The sequence below is a fragment of the Rhinoderma darwinii genome, chromosome 5, assembly GCF_050947455.1.
Source record: "Rhinoderma darwinii isolate aRhiDar2 chromosome 5, aRhiDar2.hap1, whole genome shotgun sequence".
NCBI classification, from domain to species: domain Eukaryota; kingdom Metazoa; phylum Chordata; class Amphibia; order Anura; family Rhinodermatidae; genus Rhinoderma; species Rhinoderma darwinii.
Window position 1 is genome coordinate 326,362,067 of NC_134691.1, and position 18,653 is coordinate 326,380,719.

An 18,653-nucleotide genomic window follows, 5' to 3' on the forward strand; every position below is an offset into this window, starting at 1 on the left:
CATACAGCAGCCGCTTCTCACTCTTCACTTTTCGATAGCTAGTTGCTATCCATTTACCTTCACGGGCTGCTTCAGAGCTGCATAATTAAGTGGTCGAGCGCTACTGGTGAATGTAGAGCAGTTTATAACCAGAGGGAGAAAAATGCTATTGGCCAGTGAGTTCATTTTCCCTTGAAGTCATGCCTCAGTGATACACATAAGCAGCCGTCTTTCGGATGAGAGGTGAAAATGTAATTTTGCAATATATTTCGAGTCTGTGCCTTCTTGGAAAACGAATTTATTCTAAGGGCCCTACACAAAAGGTGATTAAAATTTGCAGTGGACCAGAGCTACACTGAGAAAATAATAACTGAGGATTTCAGTTCTTAAAGATGGAATTTAATGGCAGTTCTAGAAGTTTCTTTGAGATAAATAATTTATGGGATGGGAAAATATCTCTCGCACTTTTTGGAAATTTTGAGATTCGGCATATGAATGATGGCAGCTAAATTCAATTATGTTGCTTGTTTTTTAAGAAATTTTGTTATATGTGTAGATCCTAGAATATACTATTGCTTATTTATTAACCCCTTACCGCTGCAGATTTTTTGATTTTTCCTTTTTTGTTACTCCTCCCCGCAATCCAAAATGCCATAACTTTTTTATTCTTCTATCAACACAGCTGTATGAACACTTGTTTTTTGTGGGATGAGTTGAAGTTTTTAATGACATAATTTAATGTGCCGTATAATGTACTGGGAAACTTTTAAAAATTATTTTCTGGGGTGAATTGGCAAAAAACATAAATTCCTCTATTGTTTTTTTTTTTTCAAAGTGTTTATCGAGTAGTAAAAACGACATGTTAACTTTATTCTGCAAGTCAATGCAAATATGGTGATACCAAATTTATATATTTTTTTTACCACAGCAATTTTGGCGTTTTTTCTTTATGGAGTTCACCAAGCGGGTTAAGCAATGTTAAATTGTAATAGTTCAGACATTTACAGCTGCGTCGATACCAATCATATATTTTATTGTTTTTTAACATTACTTTAGGGAAAAGTTTTTTTTTTTACTTTTCCTTTTTTTTTTCAAATTACTAAATTTTAAATTTTTTTTTTTTTTAGGGCACTTGATAAATAATTATATCTCTGGTACAATAAAGTGTATTGTGCTTTTAGTTTCCAGGGCTTAATAGGAGGGCCAAGATGGCCAGCCTGAGGACCTTCATTAAGCCCCCAGGTTGTAATTACAACTATCAGCTCACCGGGTTCGTGTGACAGGGTGGCCAATGGGGGTGACAGAGGGCCCCCCTTCTGTCTAATGGCTTAAATGCCGCGGCCGCTATGGACCACGGCATTTAAGTGGTTAAACGTTCAGGATTGGAGTTGTTGCCGACCCCAGGTGTTAGTGTGATGTGTCAGCTGTAATACACAGTTAGGGGTTAAGGCATTTCCGTGTACACAGACTGTGTACCGCAGCACATGAGGCTGTACTACAGACCTTTAGGCACTCCGTGCACCACCCTATGGTTCCTCAGTTAGGCATTATCTTCTTTTCTAGAAGAATGCTTCTAAGTGAATGTACTGTACATTATGGGCTCATAGTAGGCTAGGGGTGCCATATTGCGGATCTGTACAGCACGCATGCGTAATACCGCCGTGTGCACTACTGCACTTTATTTACTACTCACATAGGATAAAAAAAGATTAAATATTTGAGGGGATTTGCTGACGGTCCTACCACTAGAGAGCTAATGGTCACCAGTGGTTATAGGCTGTTCTAATAATCTAAACAAAACAGTGGTTCTGTGGGAAAAAAGATCAATTCTTGACTTGACACTTAAAAAATATTACCTGTGATCACTGGTGACAAGCAGAGTTTTGCTCTGAGGAAGATAATATTTCCGATTCATACAATGCATTTTTATGCGTTTTTTTACATTCCCAGCATGCTCTTGAGGGATCTGTGGCTGGTACTTTGGGTGGCATCTAGGGCTGAGGTAGTGTGTAGGGACAATCAGGGTTTATCTGTGTAGGAGCATGTGAGCAGCTTTTGGGGCATCTGATATGCAATACCGCACAAAACCCATGGACAAGTGGGGCGATGTTTTTGGAAGAAGGCAGCTAGTTTTTCTAATCCTGAACAATACCTTTAATGGGAGATTTTTAGTTGATAAATAACCGCTATGTCATAATTTCATTTGCATCTCTGTATACATGGCCACATTAAGGGTATTCATCATCCTACCATATATTTGAGGAGGAAGGTGTGTGACTATTTTCATAGAAAAACCGGTATCATGATTCAATTACCAGCTGAATTGGCGCTGTTTGGTATTCTCACAAGGAGAAATGTTCATTCTATTCCCAAAATCCAACAATGTTTTTTACTTATGTTGTCAGTTGTGACAAGAAAAACAATATTACATCAATAAATATTGTGTAGGGTCCAATGGTTGTTTCACCTGTAGCTTGGCTTTATTACTCCTGGGAACTCCAGACAAAAAAAATACATGATCATTTTAGTCTTACAGATTGGTATATATTGCAAAACTATTGGCAGCTACAAACATCCAGAGTCCTGACAATTAGACTATTATCTTTATTAGAGGGCAATAAATGGGACAACACTATTTTTCTTTTCTCTTTTTTGTTGTTTTGCTTTTATGCTTTCAAGGATTATGGTTTTGTTTAGATGCCATTGGGTTTTATGATATGATATGATAAAATATGAGATGATGTTCTAGATCAGTGTTCCCCAACCAGTGGCTCTGAGCCACATGTAGTTCTTGGGCTCCCGGCTTGGGGTTCCCCAGCTGTTGACTGCTCTAGAAACTATTGTACTGTACAGTGTTACACCAGAGATGTCATAGTATTAGAATCATAGTATTAGTAGACTCATAGTATTAAGAGAACTTAGTATCCATGTAAAAAAACGTATCAAGGCAGTTAACACCGGGGTAAGAGCCATAATATTTGGTCATATCTGTAGTAGGCTTTTTCCTTTTTAATATTGAGTGTGGTACAACACCAACAGGTGTATTGAAAAGTGGCTCGCAACTTACAAAATGTTGGGACCACTATTATAGATCATCATTTTATTTGTTGATACAATTTTTACTGGTTGTATAAATGTATAAAGTACAATGCTCAGGATATGTAGACTGATATGGTCGGTACACTGTACATTTTTGCATGCTGATACATGACCTCTCTTAATATATATATATATATATATATATATATATATATATATATATATATATATATATATATATATATATATACATAAAACACTGTTTGAGGGTATGAAAATGCTTCTGAGTGAGGGGGCGGTGGGTGGTTCATTGGATCAAATGAGGCTGCTCCTGAAATCTTTGCACTAGGCCCACCAATGTGTCAATCGGCCCGGTGCACCCTGATTTTTCTATAGATATTCTTAGTAAATATTTTCAAGTGACCTCTGTTTAACACTCCAAATTGCACAGATTTTCTGCGTTGTTGTTTAATGTCAGCCAAAATAAGAATAGTTGCTGGGAAATACAATATCTGTAATTAACTAACACACTTTTTACATTGTTGTCGCCATTAATGTCATATTGGTCTTAGTAAGAAAGTTCTATTGCTTTTTTCACAATTAAATTCGAAATAAAATTTTGCATAATGTTTCCAAATGAAATATACTTTGGATATGTTGGTTTTGTACATTTTCCACAGGTTGCAACACAACATTATGCGGCTGAAATGAGCTAGAAAAGCAACTAAAGGAGCTGCCAAATATCATCTATTCTTTACCAACTTAATTCTGGAAAAAAGCAAATAGAATAAACTTTTTTCCATCACGTACCTACGTTTTTCCGTCACGCACCTCAGTGCCTCTGGCAGCCGTTTTCACGTACAGTATTGACGCAATCACGTCCTGCAACACAATCACATGACCTTTGAGTCTACCATTTAATACGGCACTAACGGCATACTATTCCACTTCACCGCTGCCCACAGGTATGTCCAGACATTAGTAGGTCCATTATCTCAGTTTTTTATGGGATCCTCTGGCTAACGCTCTATGTCTTTTATTTGTCTCTTCGTATCATGATGAATATTTTGGAGGATGTTTTTTCCTCCATGCCAGATACTACGTGGTGATGTATGACTTTTGTTGATTCTATATAGAACTTCACTCTTGTCGATTGTGTACATAGAGATGAGCTCATCTTCGGCAAGTACTGTTTATAGATCCAGTTAGCCAACCGCCATGGTTTAGGAAGTACGCTTACTGGTACTTCATTTCGAGTATTCCTTTATATTTATAGTGTTCTTTTTTTAGGTCCTTTTTTATTTGATTTTGAGTCTGAAGCCAGCGTACATATCTGGTTACCAGACCCATTGTTATCCTACTCTGCGGAATAGACATAGGCCTTCATAATTAGTATGTGCTAGTATATGTATAGACGGAGACCACCATGCCTGTTGACGCAGATGTCCATGTTACCATGTACTCATATGCTGATATGTGTATATATCTATGTTTTTATGTCCTAATTTTGTAATATCACATTTCTCTATTTTCCTACAGCCTGATGAAGGGTATAATTACCTAAAACGTTGCTGCTTTTCTATCATGATATTTGATTGATTGACTTCACAAGCGATGTTTTCACGGTTCTAAGCAGAAAAGTGTAAAAATAAAAACACTTCAAGCATACCCCGAACTTGGAGAGCTATTCTATTCTTGTATGTATTGCAAATATTGAGACAAATGTTCAGTACAACCACCTAGTTATATAAACTGTTACACGGCACCCATAGATTTCTATGGGGACCTACTGTACCTTATATGCCTTCAATTGTATATGGAAGCATATTGAAAAAAGGTTTCTACTAAATTTCATATGAATTTGACATAAGCATTACCTGTGGTATGCTCCATTGATTTCATACTATGGAGGTATTCTCCCCTAGAAGCACAACAAAGCCCAATATGGACCACCATCCGTCTCACATGTAGTGCTTATAGCTTCATAGTACAAGGCCGCAGGGACTCTGTCATGTGTATGAGGTACTTGTTAGGTCTTATGCACATGGCTGTTTTACAAATTCATGTTGTTTGGATGTGTAAAATGGTACTCACAGAAATTTATTTTCCTATATTGATACCCATACCGATGCCGCTACATATGTCCTTACCTTTAGTCACCTCGAAACTCTGTGGTCTAAAATAAAAATAAGAAGGGTCCAGATCGGTGCAAATAGTAAGAATGTCGTTACAGAGGATCTTGGCGGAACCTGTCTTAGGATGCTCATACAGATAGCGGTTGTGTACCGCGTGGAAAAACCACACACACTTGTAACGCAAATTGCCTCTTTTTTGCAATGTGATTTTTAGCTACGCGGCTTGTATAGGAGAAGCACAATAAAACCATGGCTTTCACCTCTACACACTGTGTGGCCCAAAAACATATCACAAAAATGTTGTCGCACGGCACACTACTGGAACACTGCTGCTACCTGTGCAGGCATCCTTATTTAATCCTCAGATCAGAGGCGTAGCTATGGGTTTAGAAGAGGGGGGCAAAACACATCTGAGTGGGCCCCAACCCAGTGGGCCCCCACACAGTATAATGACCCCTTAGTGTGCTCCACATAGTATAATTTCCCTATATAGCTGCCCTCACACAGGATAATGCCCCTATGGTTGCCCCCACACACAGAATAATGCCCCATAGCTGCCCTCCACATAGTATAATGACCATTTAGTGCCCCCCAATAGAGTATAATGACCCCTTAGTGGCCACACACAGTATAATGACCCCTTAGTGGCCCCACACAGTATAATGCCCTTATAGCTGTCCCACATAGTATAATGCCCCTATAGTGCCTCCCCACACAAAATAATGCCCCATAGCTGCCCACCACACAGTATAATGCCCCTATAGCTGTCCCACACAGTATAATGTCCCTATAGCTGTCCCACAAAGTATAATGCCCACATAGTACCTCTCACACAGTATAATGCCCCCCATAACTGCCCACATACAGTATAATGCACCATAGCTGCCCCCACACAGTATAATGCCCCATAGATGCCCACATATAGCATAAGGCCCCATAGCTGCCCCATACAGCATAATGCACCCTTAGCTGCCACCACACAGTAAAGTGCCTAATAAAAATAATAAAAGAAATATTTACCTGTCCCCGTTCCCACGACGAGTGGAGGAGATCCATCTGCTCCTCCGCTCTGTGCAGCGTGTGCCTCTGGGCAGACAAGCACAATGATGTCAATACATCGCGCCGGTCTGCATCGAGCCTCTCACAGTTGAGCTGGCATTACACAGTAAATGCTGGAGCAAGGAGCCGTCGGCTCCATGCTCCAGCATTGAATTCAACTGTATCTGCATCCTGAGGACACAAATAGAGTTGAAACTGGGACACCCCACAGCTGAGGGACGGGCCCTGGGCCGCACCATCTCAGTGGGCCCGGCGTCACCGCCACCCTGCCCCCCCCCCCCGCTAGCTACGCTACTGACTCAGATATTTATTTTGTTCTTTGTCGTAGAAACGTATGGCATTACCATGCCAAAGAACTCACTCATGCCTTCAGAAAGAATGTTATAGAGGACTATAAGTCTGGAAAGGGATTTAGAAACATTACCAAAAATTTGACATCAATCATTCCACTGTCCGGAAGATCAAGCAGATCAAGTGTACAAGTGGAGAAGATTTCAAACAATGACCATCTTGCCCAGGCCAGACCGTTCTAACAAGTTCAATGGAAGAGCAGAATACAAGAGGCTGAAAGAAGTCTCTAAGAACCCCAAAATTTCATCTAGAGGGAGCTGTCGCCAATATTCATGGATTTTGGGGCCTCCTTTTTTGTTTTAGAATATATTTTAGGCACCTTGTCAAGTTTGAAGAGGTCTTGTGGTGCCAAAATAGTGGAAACATCCTAAAAGTTACGCCATTTTGGAAACTGCACCTCTCAATGAATTTATCTAGGGGTATAGTTAGCATTTTGACCACACAGGTTTTTCAGTATATATATTGGAATTAGTCTGTAAAAATGAATATCTACTTTTTTTTCTGAAAAAACAGAAATTTTTAATATTTACAAGGAATAAAGAAAAAAATGCACCACAAGATTTGTAAAGCAATGTCTCCCGATTACAGCAAAATCCCATATGTGGTAATAAACTGCTGATCGGACCCACAGCAAGGCTCAGAAGGGAAGAAGCGGCATTTAGATTTTGGAGCACGGATTTTGCTGGAATGGTTTTCGGTGCCATGTCGGGTTTTCAACGCCCTGGAGGGACCAAAACAGTGGAAACACCCGAAAAGTGACCCCATTTTGGAAAAAACACCCCTCAAGGAATTTTTATAGGGGTATAGTGAGCATTTAGACCCCACAGGTCTTTTGCAGAATTTATTAGAATTTGGGCATGAAAATTTATATGAAATTTTTTTCCACTGAAATGTTGCATTTTGTCATTTTCACAAGGGATAAAAGAGGAAAAACAACCCAACACTTATAAAGCAATTTCTCCCGAGTACAGAAATACCCGACATGTGGTCATAGATTTTTTTTAAACTAAAAGTGAATTAACCCTTTCTGCACTGATCCATTTTATGCTTTCTTATTTTCGTTTTCACTCCCCGCATTCCAAGAGCCATAACTTTTTTCTTTTTCCGTCAATAGAGTGGTGTGAGGGCTTATTTATTGCGGGAGGAGTTGTAGTTTCTATTGACACTATTTAAAGTACCATAAAATGTACTAGGAAACTAAAAAAAATTCTTTGCGGGCTGAAATTGGAAAAAACTGTGATTCCTCAATTTTTTTGGGGTTTCGTTTTTATGGCTTTCGCCGTGCTGTAGAAACAAAAACTTTACTTTATTCTGCGGCAAAATACAATTACGGTGATACCAAATTTATATTGTTTTTTTAATATTTTACTATTTTTACAAAGAAAAATCTAATTGTTAAAATAAAAAATTGTTTTGTGTCACCACATTCTAAGAGCCGTAACTTTTTTATTTTTCGATATGCAAAAAAATGGGACATAGAATGTAATTAAAACCACAGAAAAGGCCATACTCACAGATAAGGTGGTGGGTAAAAAAAACCCGTTCCAAACAGGACGCAACCAGGTCAGAGAATGCTGTTGAAGGGAAGTGCCCAGGTGTGTTTAAATAATGATAGCCACTCCCACTATTATTATTTTTCGGTTGATTGAGCGGTGGGAGGTCTTATTTTTTGCGGGACGAGCTGTAGTTTTTATTGGTACCATTTTTGGTACATGAAAAGTGATTATAAAGTTGTATTACACTTTTTTTGGAGAGATAAAGTAACAAAAAAACTTTTGGCGGTTTAAATTATTATTTTTTATTTTTTACTGTGTTCACCATACGAGTTAAATAATGGTATATTGTAATAGTTCTAACTTTTATGGACGCAGAGATACCAATTTTGTTTATTTTTTTTCTTACATTACTTTTTTTTTTTACTTTTATTTTTTTTTTCTCACTACTAATAACTTTAATTCTTCTACACATTTTATTAGTCCCCTTAAGGGACTTGAACCAGCGATCATTGGATCGGTGGTACAATACACTGCAATACTAATGTATTGCAGCATATTATTATTTTTACAGGCTTCTGTAACCGCGCGATTGCTGTTCCTGTCCATTAGTCCCGGGTGTCAGCTGTAATAAGCAGCTAACACCCACAGCGTATGGAGTGGGCTCAGCACGTGAGCTCGCTCCATACTTCACCCAAACACCATGACGTGCTATTAAGTCATAGTGTGCAAAGGGATTCGTGCACAGCGGATGGTGCAAAGTGAAAATTGCAATTTCCCACTGATATGCCATTTTAGTCCACGATATGTTGTGCCCAGTTTGTGAAACTGAAGACAAATACATCAAAAAACGTTAAGTGGTTTCTCCCGGATATGGGGATGCCATATATGTGGACGCGAACTACTGTTTGGGCACGTTGCAGGGTTCAGAAGGGAGGGAGCGCCATTTTGCTTATGGAGCGCAGATTTTGCTTGGCAGTAGTTCTGTCTGGGGTTTGACTGGTATTTCACTTTATAATGTGGGGGCGTATGTAAGCTGTGCGGAGTACATCAGGGCATAATAAGAGGGTATAATAATGCGGTAAATAAATAATAATTCATAGATATGTGGCCGGTGTCGCACTGATAAATGGCGCCCAATCTTATCAGCTTTTGGAACATTCTGCACATTTTGCATCGCCATATTCTGAGAGCCAGAACTTTTCATTTTTTCACCACCGGAGCTGTGTGAGGGCTTATTTCTTGCGGGACAATCTGTAGTTTTCATTAGTACCATTTTGGGGTACATGCAATTTTTGGATCACTTTTTATTCAAGTTCTTTGCAAGCCGGGTGACCAAAAACAAGCAATTCTGACAATGTTTTTCAGTTTATTTTTTTTACAGTGTTCACCGTGCACTATAAATGACATTTTACTTTATTCTACGGGTCGGTACGATTACGGCGATAGCATACATATATCGTTTTTTTTTGTTTTGCAGCGTTTGCACAATAACATCACTTTTTTTAATAAAATAATACATTTTCTGTGCCACCATAGTCTGAGAGCCGTAACTTTTTTATTTTTCAGTCAAAAAAGCAGTGTAAGGGCTTGTTTTTTGTGGGACGGGTTGTAGTTTTTATTGGTACTATTTTGGGGTACTTGCGACTTTTTGATCACTTTTTTTGCGGTGTTCATCGTGCAGGAAAAATAACATTATAGTTTTATAGTTTGGGTCGTTACGAACGCGGCGATATCAAATATGTGTATATTTTTTTAACGGTTTCATTTTTTTCTTAGAATAAAAGACTTATTATAGGAAAAAAAGCAGTTCTTGTTTTTTTTAACATAACTTTTATTTTTACACTTTTATTAACTTTTCTTTACTTTTTTTTTGTCCCACTAGAGGACTTGCAGCTTTGATCGCTGCTAGATTACATTACACTACCTGAGTAGTGTAATCTATTCTAACTGTCATTGTAACGTGACCAGGGCCGCCATCAGGGGGGTATTAGGGGTACTTCTGTAAGGGGCCCGGCCAGTGGCCCGCGGCATGACGGGCCCCCACCATGGCCGGAGGCTCCGCTAGCAGCCGCTATGGCTGATACAGCGCGACGCCACTGAACACTACGGCAGAGCAGGGAGGTATCTCCCCGCTCTGCCATTAAACAAAAGACATGTATCCCCTATCCACAGGATAAAGGATACATGTGTGATCGCTTGCAGTGATAGAGAGAACGGGGGATTGAAAGTCCCCTGAAGTTCTCCATCACAAACCTCGGACTTCCGGGGTCTGTGTCGGCAGCTCCGTAGAAATGAATGGAGCGCCGGTCACGCTTGTGCGCATGCGTGACCAGCGCTCCTTTCATTTTTATTGAGCTGCGCAGACGCCGGAAGTCAGAGGTTAGTCATGGAGAACTTCGGGGGACCTTCGGTTCCCCGTTCTCCCTATCAATGCCAGCGATCACACATGTATCCCCTATCCTGTGGATAAAGGATACATGTCTTTTGTAGGACACACTGTAGGTCAGATTTTTTTGGGGGGGTTGGGGCTGCATGGCGTTACCTACAGGGGGGCTGCATAGCGTTACCTACAGGGGGCTGTTTGGCATTACCTACAGGGGGGCTGTATAGTGTTACCTACCGGGGGGGGGCTGTATGTGCGTCAGCGCCATACAGCCCCCTCTGTAGGTAACGCCATACGCCTGTAGATAACGCCATACAGCCCCCCTGTAGGTAACCCTATACAGCCCCCCTGAAGGTAACGCTATACAGCCCCCCTGTGGGTAATGCTATACAGCCCCCCCTGTTGGTAACGCTATACAGCCCACCTGTAGATAACGCCATACACCCCCCCATAGAGAATGCCATACAGCCCCCCCTGTAGAGAACTCCATACAGCCCCCTCTGTAGAGAACTCCATACAGCCCCCTCTGTAGAGAACTTCATACAGCCCCCCTTGTAGAGAACGCCGTACAGCCCCCTCTGTAGATAACGCCATACAGCCCCCACTGTAGAGAACGCCATACAGACCCCCTTGTAGAGAACTCCATACAGACCCCTTGTAGAGAACTCCATACAGCCCCTTCTGTAGAGAACGCCATACAGACCCCTTGTAGAGAACGCCATACAGCCCCCACTGTAGAGAACGCCATACAGACCCCCTTGTAGAGAACGCCATACAGACCCCCTGTAGATAACACCATACAGCCCCCTTTGTAGATATCTACAGAGGGGGCTGTACGGCGTTATCTACAGAGGGGGCTGTATGGCGTTCTCTACAAGGGGGGCTGTATGGAGTTCTCTACAGTGGGGGCTGTATGGAGTTCTCTACAGTGGGGGCTGTATGGAGTTCTCTACAGAGGGGGCTGTATGGAGTTCTCTACAGAGGGGGCTGTATGGAGTTCTCTACAGAGGGGGCTGTATGGAGTTCTCTACAGAGGGGGCTGTATGGAGTTCTCTACAGAGGGGGCTGTATGGCGTTATCTACAGAGGGGGCTGTATGGCGTTCTCTACAAGGGGGCTGTATGGCGTTAAAGTTGTATATAAGAAAGTTTGTTACAATGTATCAGTCAATCATCTGTGAGCTAAACGCAGCAACAGCACAAACCCCTCTCCTGTGCTGGACTCCAGGCAGATGGCTCTTATCTACATTGATACATTGTAACAAGACCATCAGCTGTGAAAGTAATAAGCCAGGACTGGTTTTAATGTTCTCATTCACAGACAGCAGGCAGAGATCTTGAAAATCATGAGGAACTGAAGCAGGAAGACAGAAAGCTGCAGAATGTCATTATACAGTAGGCTGAGGTGCTGCACCACTCGCAGAGAATTTATACGTGTAAGGCTATGTTCACACGGAGTATTTTATTTGCCGGGTATACGACATGTCACTTGTGACGTGGTGTATATCGGCTTTTTCTGCTTCTCAGTCTGTAACACGCATGCGCTGTCACTGCTGTTCTCGCGGTCCCTGCAGTTCTCGAGATAACCGCAGGGGCCACGCTTCCGCGTTACAACAGAACAAGCCGATATATACCACGTCACAAGTGACATGTCGTATACCTGGAAAAGAATTCAAGATCAACAAAGCGACCAGAACCAGTGAAGAGAGTGATGTCACCTGTCAAGTTCCCCACGGCAGGATCTGGAAATGGGGCCACTTTAGAAAATGTAAGTATATTACAAATGTATTTACATTTATAAATTACAAGCATTAACACAAAGTCATTAAATCTCGGACCTTTACTTTTTTTCTCTCTTAGTCGCAGGAATATCGAAATTTCCTGAGAGAAGACTTTGAGAACTGAAACACCCATTGAGGTTAGTGCCAGGGTCTTGAAACTCAAGGACTCAATACTCCAACTTCTGAATTGAATGCCAACCTTTGAATCCAACTTTTCCTTCTGGCAGTGGGGAATCTCCAGAGTAATAACCAGGATAAGCTTCTAAGCTTCACTAGACAACGGAGCACTATTAAATTCAATGCCCACATTTTTTTAATTTTCATAGATTATACCATTGAGGCTTAGAAGCGTAGGCATAAAATCACAGATGCGAAAAGACATCTTTCTTTCCTAGATCTTCAGATACCACATGCACATAGGCTCATATTTCTCTTATATTCTTATTCTGGTCAATTTTGCATAGAGTATTTTTTTACCTCATCTAGACTTTCCATACAAAAAGGCCATCTCACTATTGTCTCTCATTTATAATATTAAAATAACTATTTTGGTTGGATTTCTATCTTTAAGACATTGATGGCATATTCTATGGATATGCCATAGATATCTAAGGTTGGAAAATCCCTTTTAAGGTCTGTTCACAAGCACCGCAAGGGGTCTGGTAGAAGTACCATGAAAACCATGATTGGTGTGTGCTTCTATGGAAAACCACTTTACAACGACATATGTAAACACCGCTACAAAACTAGAATGCATAGCGCATGCTGTGGCTTTTGGAAAACAATGGGAGTCCCACCAAAACTGAGCACGAGAGATCTCAAGTGCGTATTCTCAGCAGAATGCTGGCCGTCCATGTGTAGTTAGCAGGGATGTAGCTATAGGGGGTAAAGAGGTAGCAGTCGCCTATGAATGAGAAATGTATGGAAACCGCTGAGTAATATCCTACTCTTTAGATTGCTGGTGTTCAGCTTATTTTTTTCAAATTAATTACCTTTTCTTTCTGGTCAACAGTTTGAACCCTATCAGTAATTGAAGACAGGGAGGAGATGAGAGGGAGGAGGGAGGAGGAGAGATCATGCTGCAGTTTTTTTCTCTCAGCTTTAGGGCTCATTCAGACGAGCGTGTATCACAGCCGTATGACGGCTGTTAAAACAACGGCCGTCACACAGACTCATGTATTTCAAAGGGGCCGTTCACATGACCATTGTTTCAATGGAGCGTCTGAAGGGTCCGTGAAAATATAGGACATGTCCTATTTTACTGTGTGTCACACATCCCTACATAAACTACAGTCTATGGGGGATCCGTGACAACTATTTTACAGGTGCACCTCGGACGTGAAACACTTCAGTTTTTGACATCCGAGGTTGCCGACGCTCGTCTGAATGTAGCCTTACTGTAAACACCATACAGTCAAAATATGTATTTAAAATAAATGTCAGCATAAAATTTTAATTATACCATCTGTTTGAAAAGTAAAGGAATAAAAAATATTAAAAAAAGAATCAAGGAATCATCCAAGAAACATTTTTGCAGACTCTGTATACAGATTATTCTTTATTTTATTAAAAATAATAGCATTTTCTGCATAATAAATTCACATCATATACCATACTGTATCAAATGAACTATCAATAATTACAATTAACATATATTCTTAAACTCTTGAAACTAATCTTCAATGGAGTCAACTAAAATTTATCAATGCTAAAAAAATTGTGAAAAATAATAAAAAAATTATGAAAAACAAACAGAATCTAAACTTCATGTCTTCTATTATGTCAGTATATTTCATCCTAGAAAATATTAATGAAGATGATTAGACCCAGAATGCTGATGAAACTCCTGCCCTTGGAACAATGGATGAATTAATGAGTGTAATTGTAGTGTGGGGTGCATTCCTGTGTTGGGGTGTGGCGCAAATAGGGTTGGTATGAGTGTAGCATGAGGAATGGCCTGAATGGTCAAGTGTGGCGCATGAATGGCTGCTGCAGAAACTAAATGTAATGGGTGCGCCAGTGCATGCCCTATGATTTGTGGAGGGGTTGGAAATAGGGTTGGAGTAAACGATGAAGAAAGGGAAATAGGAGAAAACTGAGACTGGGGGAAATTATTAAGATGCGGCAATGGAAAATGATTGACATGGGAGTGCATGGAAGCCGTCACAGCATATCGCTGCATCAGAGCATGGTGGAAGGTGGTTATGGAGGGATGATGTTGGATGGACATAGGCTGAATGGTTTGTGCAGTTGAGAAAACAGCTGACCCATTTGTTGGTAAAGCTTTAAAATGCTTCGTCAACAGCTGTTTCTGCATATGCTGTTGCGCCTGTATTTGCAATATTTTATACTTATCGACTTCATCTGGTGAAAATGTTACGGGTTGTTGTGCTAAAGGAGGACCAGTTGACTTATGATGCAACCTATTGTCCATTTTCCTAAAATCCTGCATAGTACTGTCATAAAAGCATTTTAGATTTCCATCTACAAGACTCAATTTCGAATTTACATCAGGCCTTCCCAGTCTCAATGGTTCTTCTTTGGTGTCTGGTGAATTGATTCCACCGGGATGTCTGAGAGAGGGCAATGGACATGAGAAGTTTAGGTGAACTGGGTCAGGGCTTTGCATAATTGGTTTTCCTTCACTAATCAAATGTTCCTTTTGTTCCTCAACTTCAATTCTGTCTTCTGTATCTATGTGAATTACATTATCAAAAATGTTATTATCACAATTGGTCATAACTGTGACTTCACAGTCTTCCGACCCGTTGTGTGGACTGCTGCTGACACTTCCTATCATGTAGTTCTTACTATGAAGGTCTACATTGTTGCTACTAGATTTTGATTCATCATGCAATGTTACTACTACATTTTCAGAACCTACTGTGGTACACTTTACAGGAGAAGAACTTTCCAAGGGTTCATTAAACTCCACAACACATTCCTTTGTTCTGTTGTTATCACCAACTGTTTGCGTTAAAGCCAATTTACCCTCCAAATTCAAACTTGGAACCAATTGTTCTCGCTCATTGTCATTTTTAGGTTCTACTATATTTTCGGAAGTACTTTTCCTACAGTTTACCAATGTAGGTGTCACATCTTGGGGATGACACTGAAGAAAGTCTCTTGTGACACTATTGTCAGACTGTCCTGCCTTATGTGGGCTTCTAGAGGGAATTAAAAGGTAATTTATGTTTTCAGGGGAAGCACTAGAATTATTTACCCTTAACTCAACAGTCTCAAAACTTTCACTTTTACTCTTTTGTATGAAATTACATTTCCCCCCAACATGATCCATTTCCGGGTCATCATGTTGTTTCCAAGACCGGCGTTTGTTCCTGGCATGTTTGGAACAAAACCAGTGATCCAAATATTCGTTCCTTGATACCTCACTAAATGTGTTGTGCTTATGACGTTTGCATTTGCAGTTAAAATTTTTATCATCATTAATGTAGTCACTTTCAGAAGACATGTCATTTTTGTGCTTTGCTGATCTGCAACTATCTGCATTCAAAGAAGCTTCTTGAGTTGATTCCTGGCTCAAAAGGTCCCTATATCTGCATGACGAACCACTGCTCATGGAAGAACCAGTATAGGACAACTGCGAGGAGGATGTTTTATGGGATATATCTGAATTTGTATCACTGTCAGAGTCCTTCCCACCTTCATTGTTTACTGATGAAAAAATATCCTCCTGCCGACTCGCCAAAGATATTTTTGAACTATACGATTTGTCCTTTCGAAGGCGCTCCTGTGGTACAAATCTCCTACTTTTCAATTCTTCCTTACAGTTTATATTAACCGTACAATGATTAGATTTTTTACTGCCTTCAAATTGACTATGGGAAGATCTTTTGCGTTTTCTTGAATGGTAACTTTCTCTACTAAAACATTTCCGTGGATGACTAAAATAGGTGGAAAGTTGAGGTTCATCATCATTAAAATAACTATTCTTGGCTTTGAGTGGGAATCCCATTGCTGTTTGGTAACTATCAATATTTTCTGCCGGTTCTTGGTTGACACCTTTCTTTGGCTCTAAAGATGGACTTTCCATTCCACTTCCCACCACTCTCTCTGCATTTATATCTGAGGCCCTGTCCTCGTAACTTCTACTAGGCTGGTCACTATCTTTGCATCTTCCAGTCTCTCTCTCATTTGGCTTTCTCATCTTATTTTTTGGAGAACATTTAAAATCAAAATATAATGGATTGCAGGCATAAGATATTGAAGGCTGTGTTTTTGTAAACAAAACAAGTTCTGTGGGCCATTGGAGAATGGTATTGCCATCTTTGCTCAAAACACTAAGAAAAGATAATGCTTTGGCTTGAGTATTGGTATTTACAGCTTCATCTAATGAGGGCTCTGGGGCTGCGCATTCACGTGGGTTTTCATGAGGATCATTAGATGCCTCAGAATTTTCTTGATTCGACTTGCAGCTAGGCCCAACTTCAGCATGTTTCTGTGAAAGTAAATTGGAAAAATGCTCAATTAATATTGCATCTGCAACTGTGTGCTTGCTGGAACCAGTCTCTTGTATACTGCTCTGCGTTTGGCAACGGGCCTCTGTTGTAGACTCAGAAATTGGCTCGGTCTCTGAAGGAACATTTACTTCCTTTTGACTTGGTTGATCTGTGCAACTAGTGTCTGGAGAACGCCTTTTTGCTGTTATGTTTGATTGGGCAATTTCGCTCTGTTCCTTTGAGTTTTCCTGACTGCCTTTGTCATCTTTAAACTTCTCTGCATTTGCCGGCGCGTTGTCTGGCAGGGACATGTCTGTTTCATCTGGTTGAGACAACACGCTGGTTTCTGCTGCGCTTTCATTTAGGTGTGCATAGTGTCGAAAGCTTACAGACATTTGCTTTGCTTTATGGTGAAGAAACTGTTTGTATTCATTTACCTCATCCATGCTCTCGTTAAAAACCGATGCTGAGGAATCCAGCTTTAGTAATGCCTTCTTAGAAAAGCAGAATGAGACGCCCGCCCTGTTGTTGACACTGCTGCTATTCGAGAGAGGAACCTGTAGCTGGTTCTGATTTCCAACAAAGCAGCAGCTACTTTCTTTCAGAACCTCTCCGTCAAATAAAATGTCTGGTTTCTTCTCTTCGGTGCTGCCGCTGCTGGTGACCGTTTCTGGGCTGCACATGACTGGACATCTCAAACTTGCAATGTTCTCGTCCTTGCCAATACCAAGATCTTCCTTGGGTCCTTTTAATCTGGGCGCTTTAAATAATGGAACCTCTTCTGCAACGCTGAAAGGAAAAAAAAAATCAACATTAATGGAAGGGGTCAAATAAAATAAAACGTACCTAATATTTGCTATATTCTGCAGAAGTTTTTTAGTTAATTAGTGTTTCGTCGACAATATCTCAGGCAAGGTTCATAGCACATATGCCTACATACTTGCATACGTCTGCCATTGATTCCCATGAATAAAACCTATACCATGTGGTATACTTTTTTTTTTTTCATACAGTATAGCATAGTCAACTACATTTTTCAATACAGTTGAGGCAAAGGTATCGCAAAATATATTAGTCGAACATATGTCAGAATGGCCCTCTTTTGGCATATGACTATTGAATGTCTATGGGCATATTAGATGTATATATGTCAAGATTTTCAATCTGCGAAAGCCAAAGTTGGACCTCGTTGGTCGCATGTATTAAAATGAATGCAGAGCCCAAGGAAATCAATGGATATGCATGGCATTTAGTGTCCATAGTAAGTGCCCAGTAATCCTCCAAGAGCTGTGATGTGGCCCCTTGCTTTAGTGAATAGGGAAGGGGGGCAAGCAGATGATTCCCCTATATTACCTAAAGAGTCTGCACTACCTAAAGTCTGCCCTATGTCAATTACTCTACCGGGTATTTAAAGGGTATCACCAATGCTGTTTTTGGCTGCGCCTCCTATCAGAAATTTAATATCTGACAGTTCGAGACATCACCAGTAGATCAGGCAGTACCTTTGAATTAGTTTCTCTAAAAATGATGACTAAAGTTCCTTAGTGGTATCATTGGTACAAGTCCCAAGGTTCAAGAGCAGAGACCTGCTCTGATTTCTGGAATGAAAAATGCAATGGAGGTCAGTGATGCTTTCACACCTCTATAATGTTAATCTGCAGCATGATTGGTTTTAGCACCAAGCAAACCTAGGGAGATGCCAGGGCCTACTGGGCTTGGGGTCCTAAGCCAATCTAGATAAGTATGCTTTACGTTTGTCAAGCCTAAGGTGTGATAGATAGGGCGCACACACACTTTGAGCTGCCCCTGGTCAGAGGTATCAATAACTCTGGATTCCAAAATCTAGAAATCTGTCTGGAGACATAAGGCTACAGGTGCAATACTATGCTCCACAGCTTCTTCCTTCCAGGGCCTAGTGGGGAACTGGAGCTTAGTAAAGCTTCCAAACTACTTTAAGACCCTCACTGATTTC

The 18,653-nt window shown here is 40.5% G+C and overlaps 1 protein-coding gene across 1 annotated transcript in view; it reads right to left on the bottom strand.

Annotated features, from left to right (window-relative positions):
- Nucleotides 1-13,904: 13,904 nt before the first annotated feature.
- The window catches only part of ZNF804B (zinc finger protein 804B), a 355,194-nt gene continuing 350,445 nt past the window's right edge, over nt 13,905-18,653 (bottom strand). The window contains exon 4 of the mRNA XM_075827663.1: nt 13,905-17,470. Coding sequence (XP_075683778.1) covers nt 14,029-17,470 — 3,442 coding nt within the window. The 3' untranslated portion in view covers nt 13,905-14,028. The remainder of the gene's footprint in view (nt 17,471-18,653) is intronic.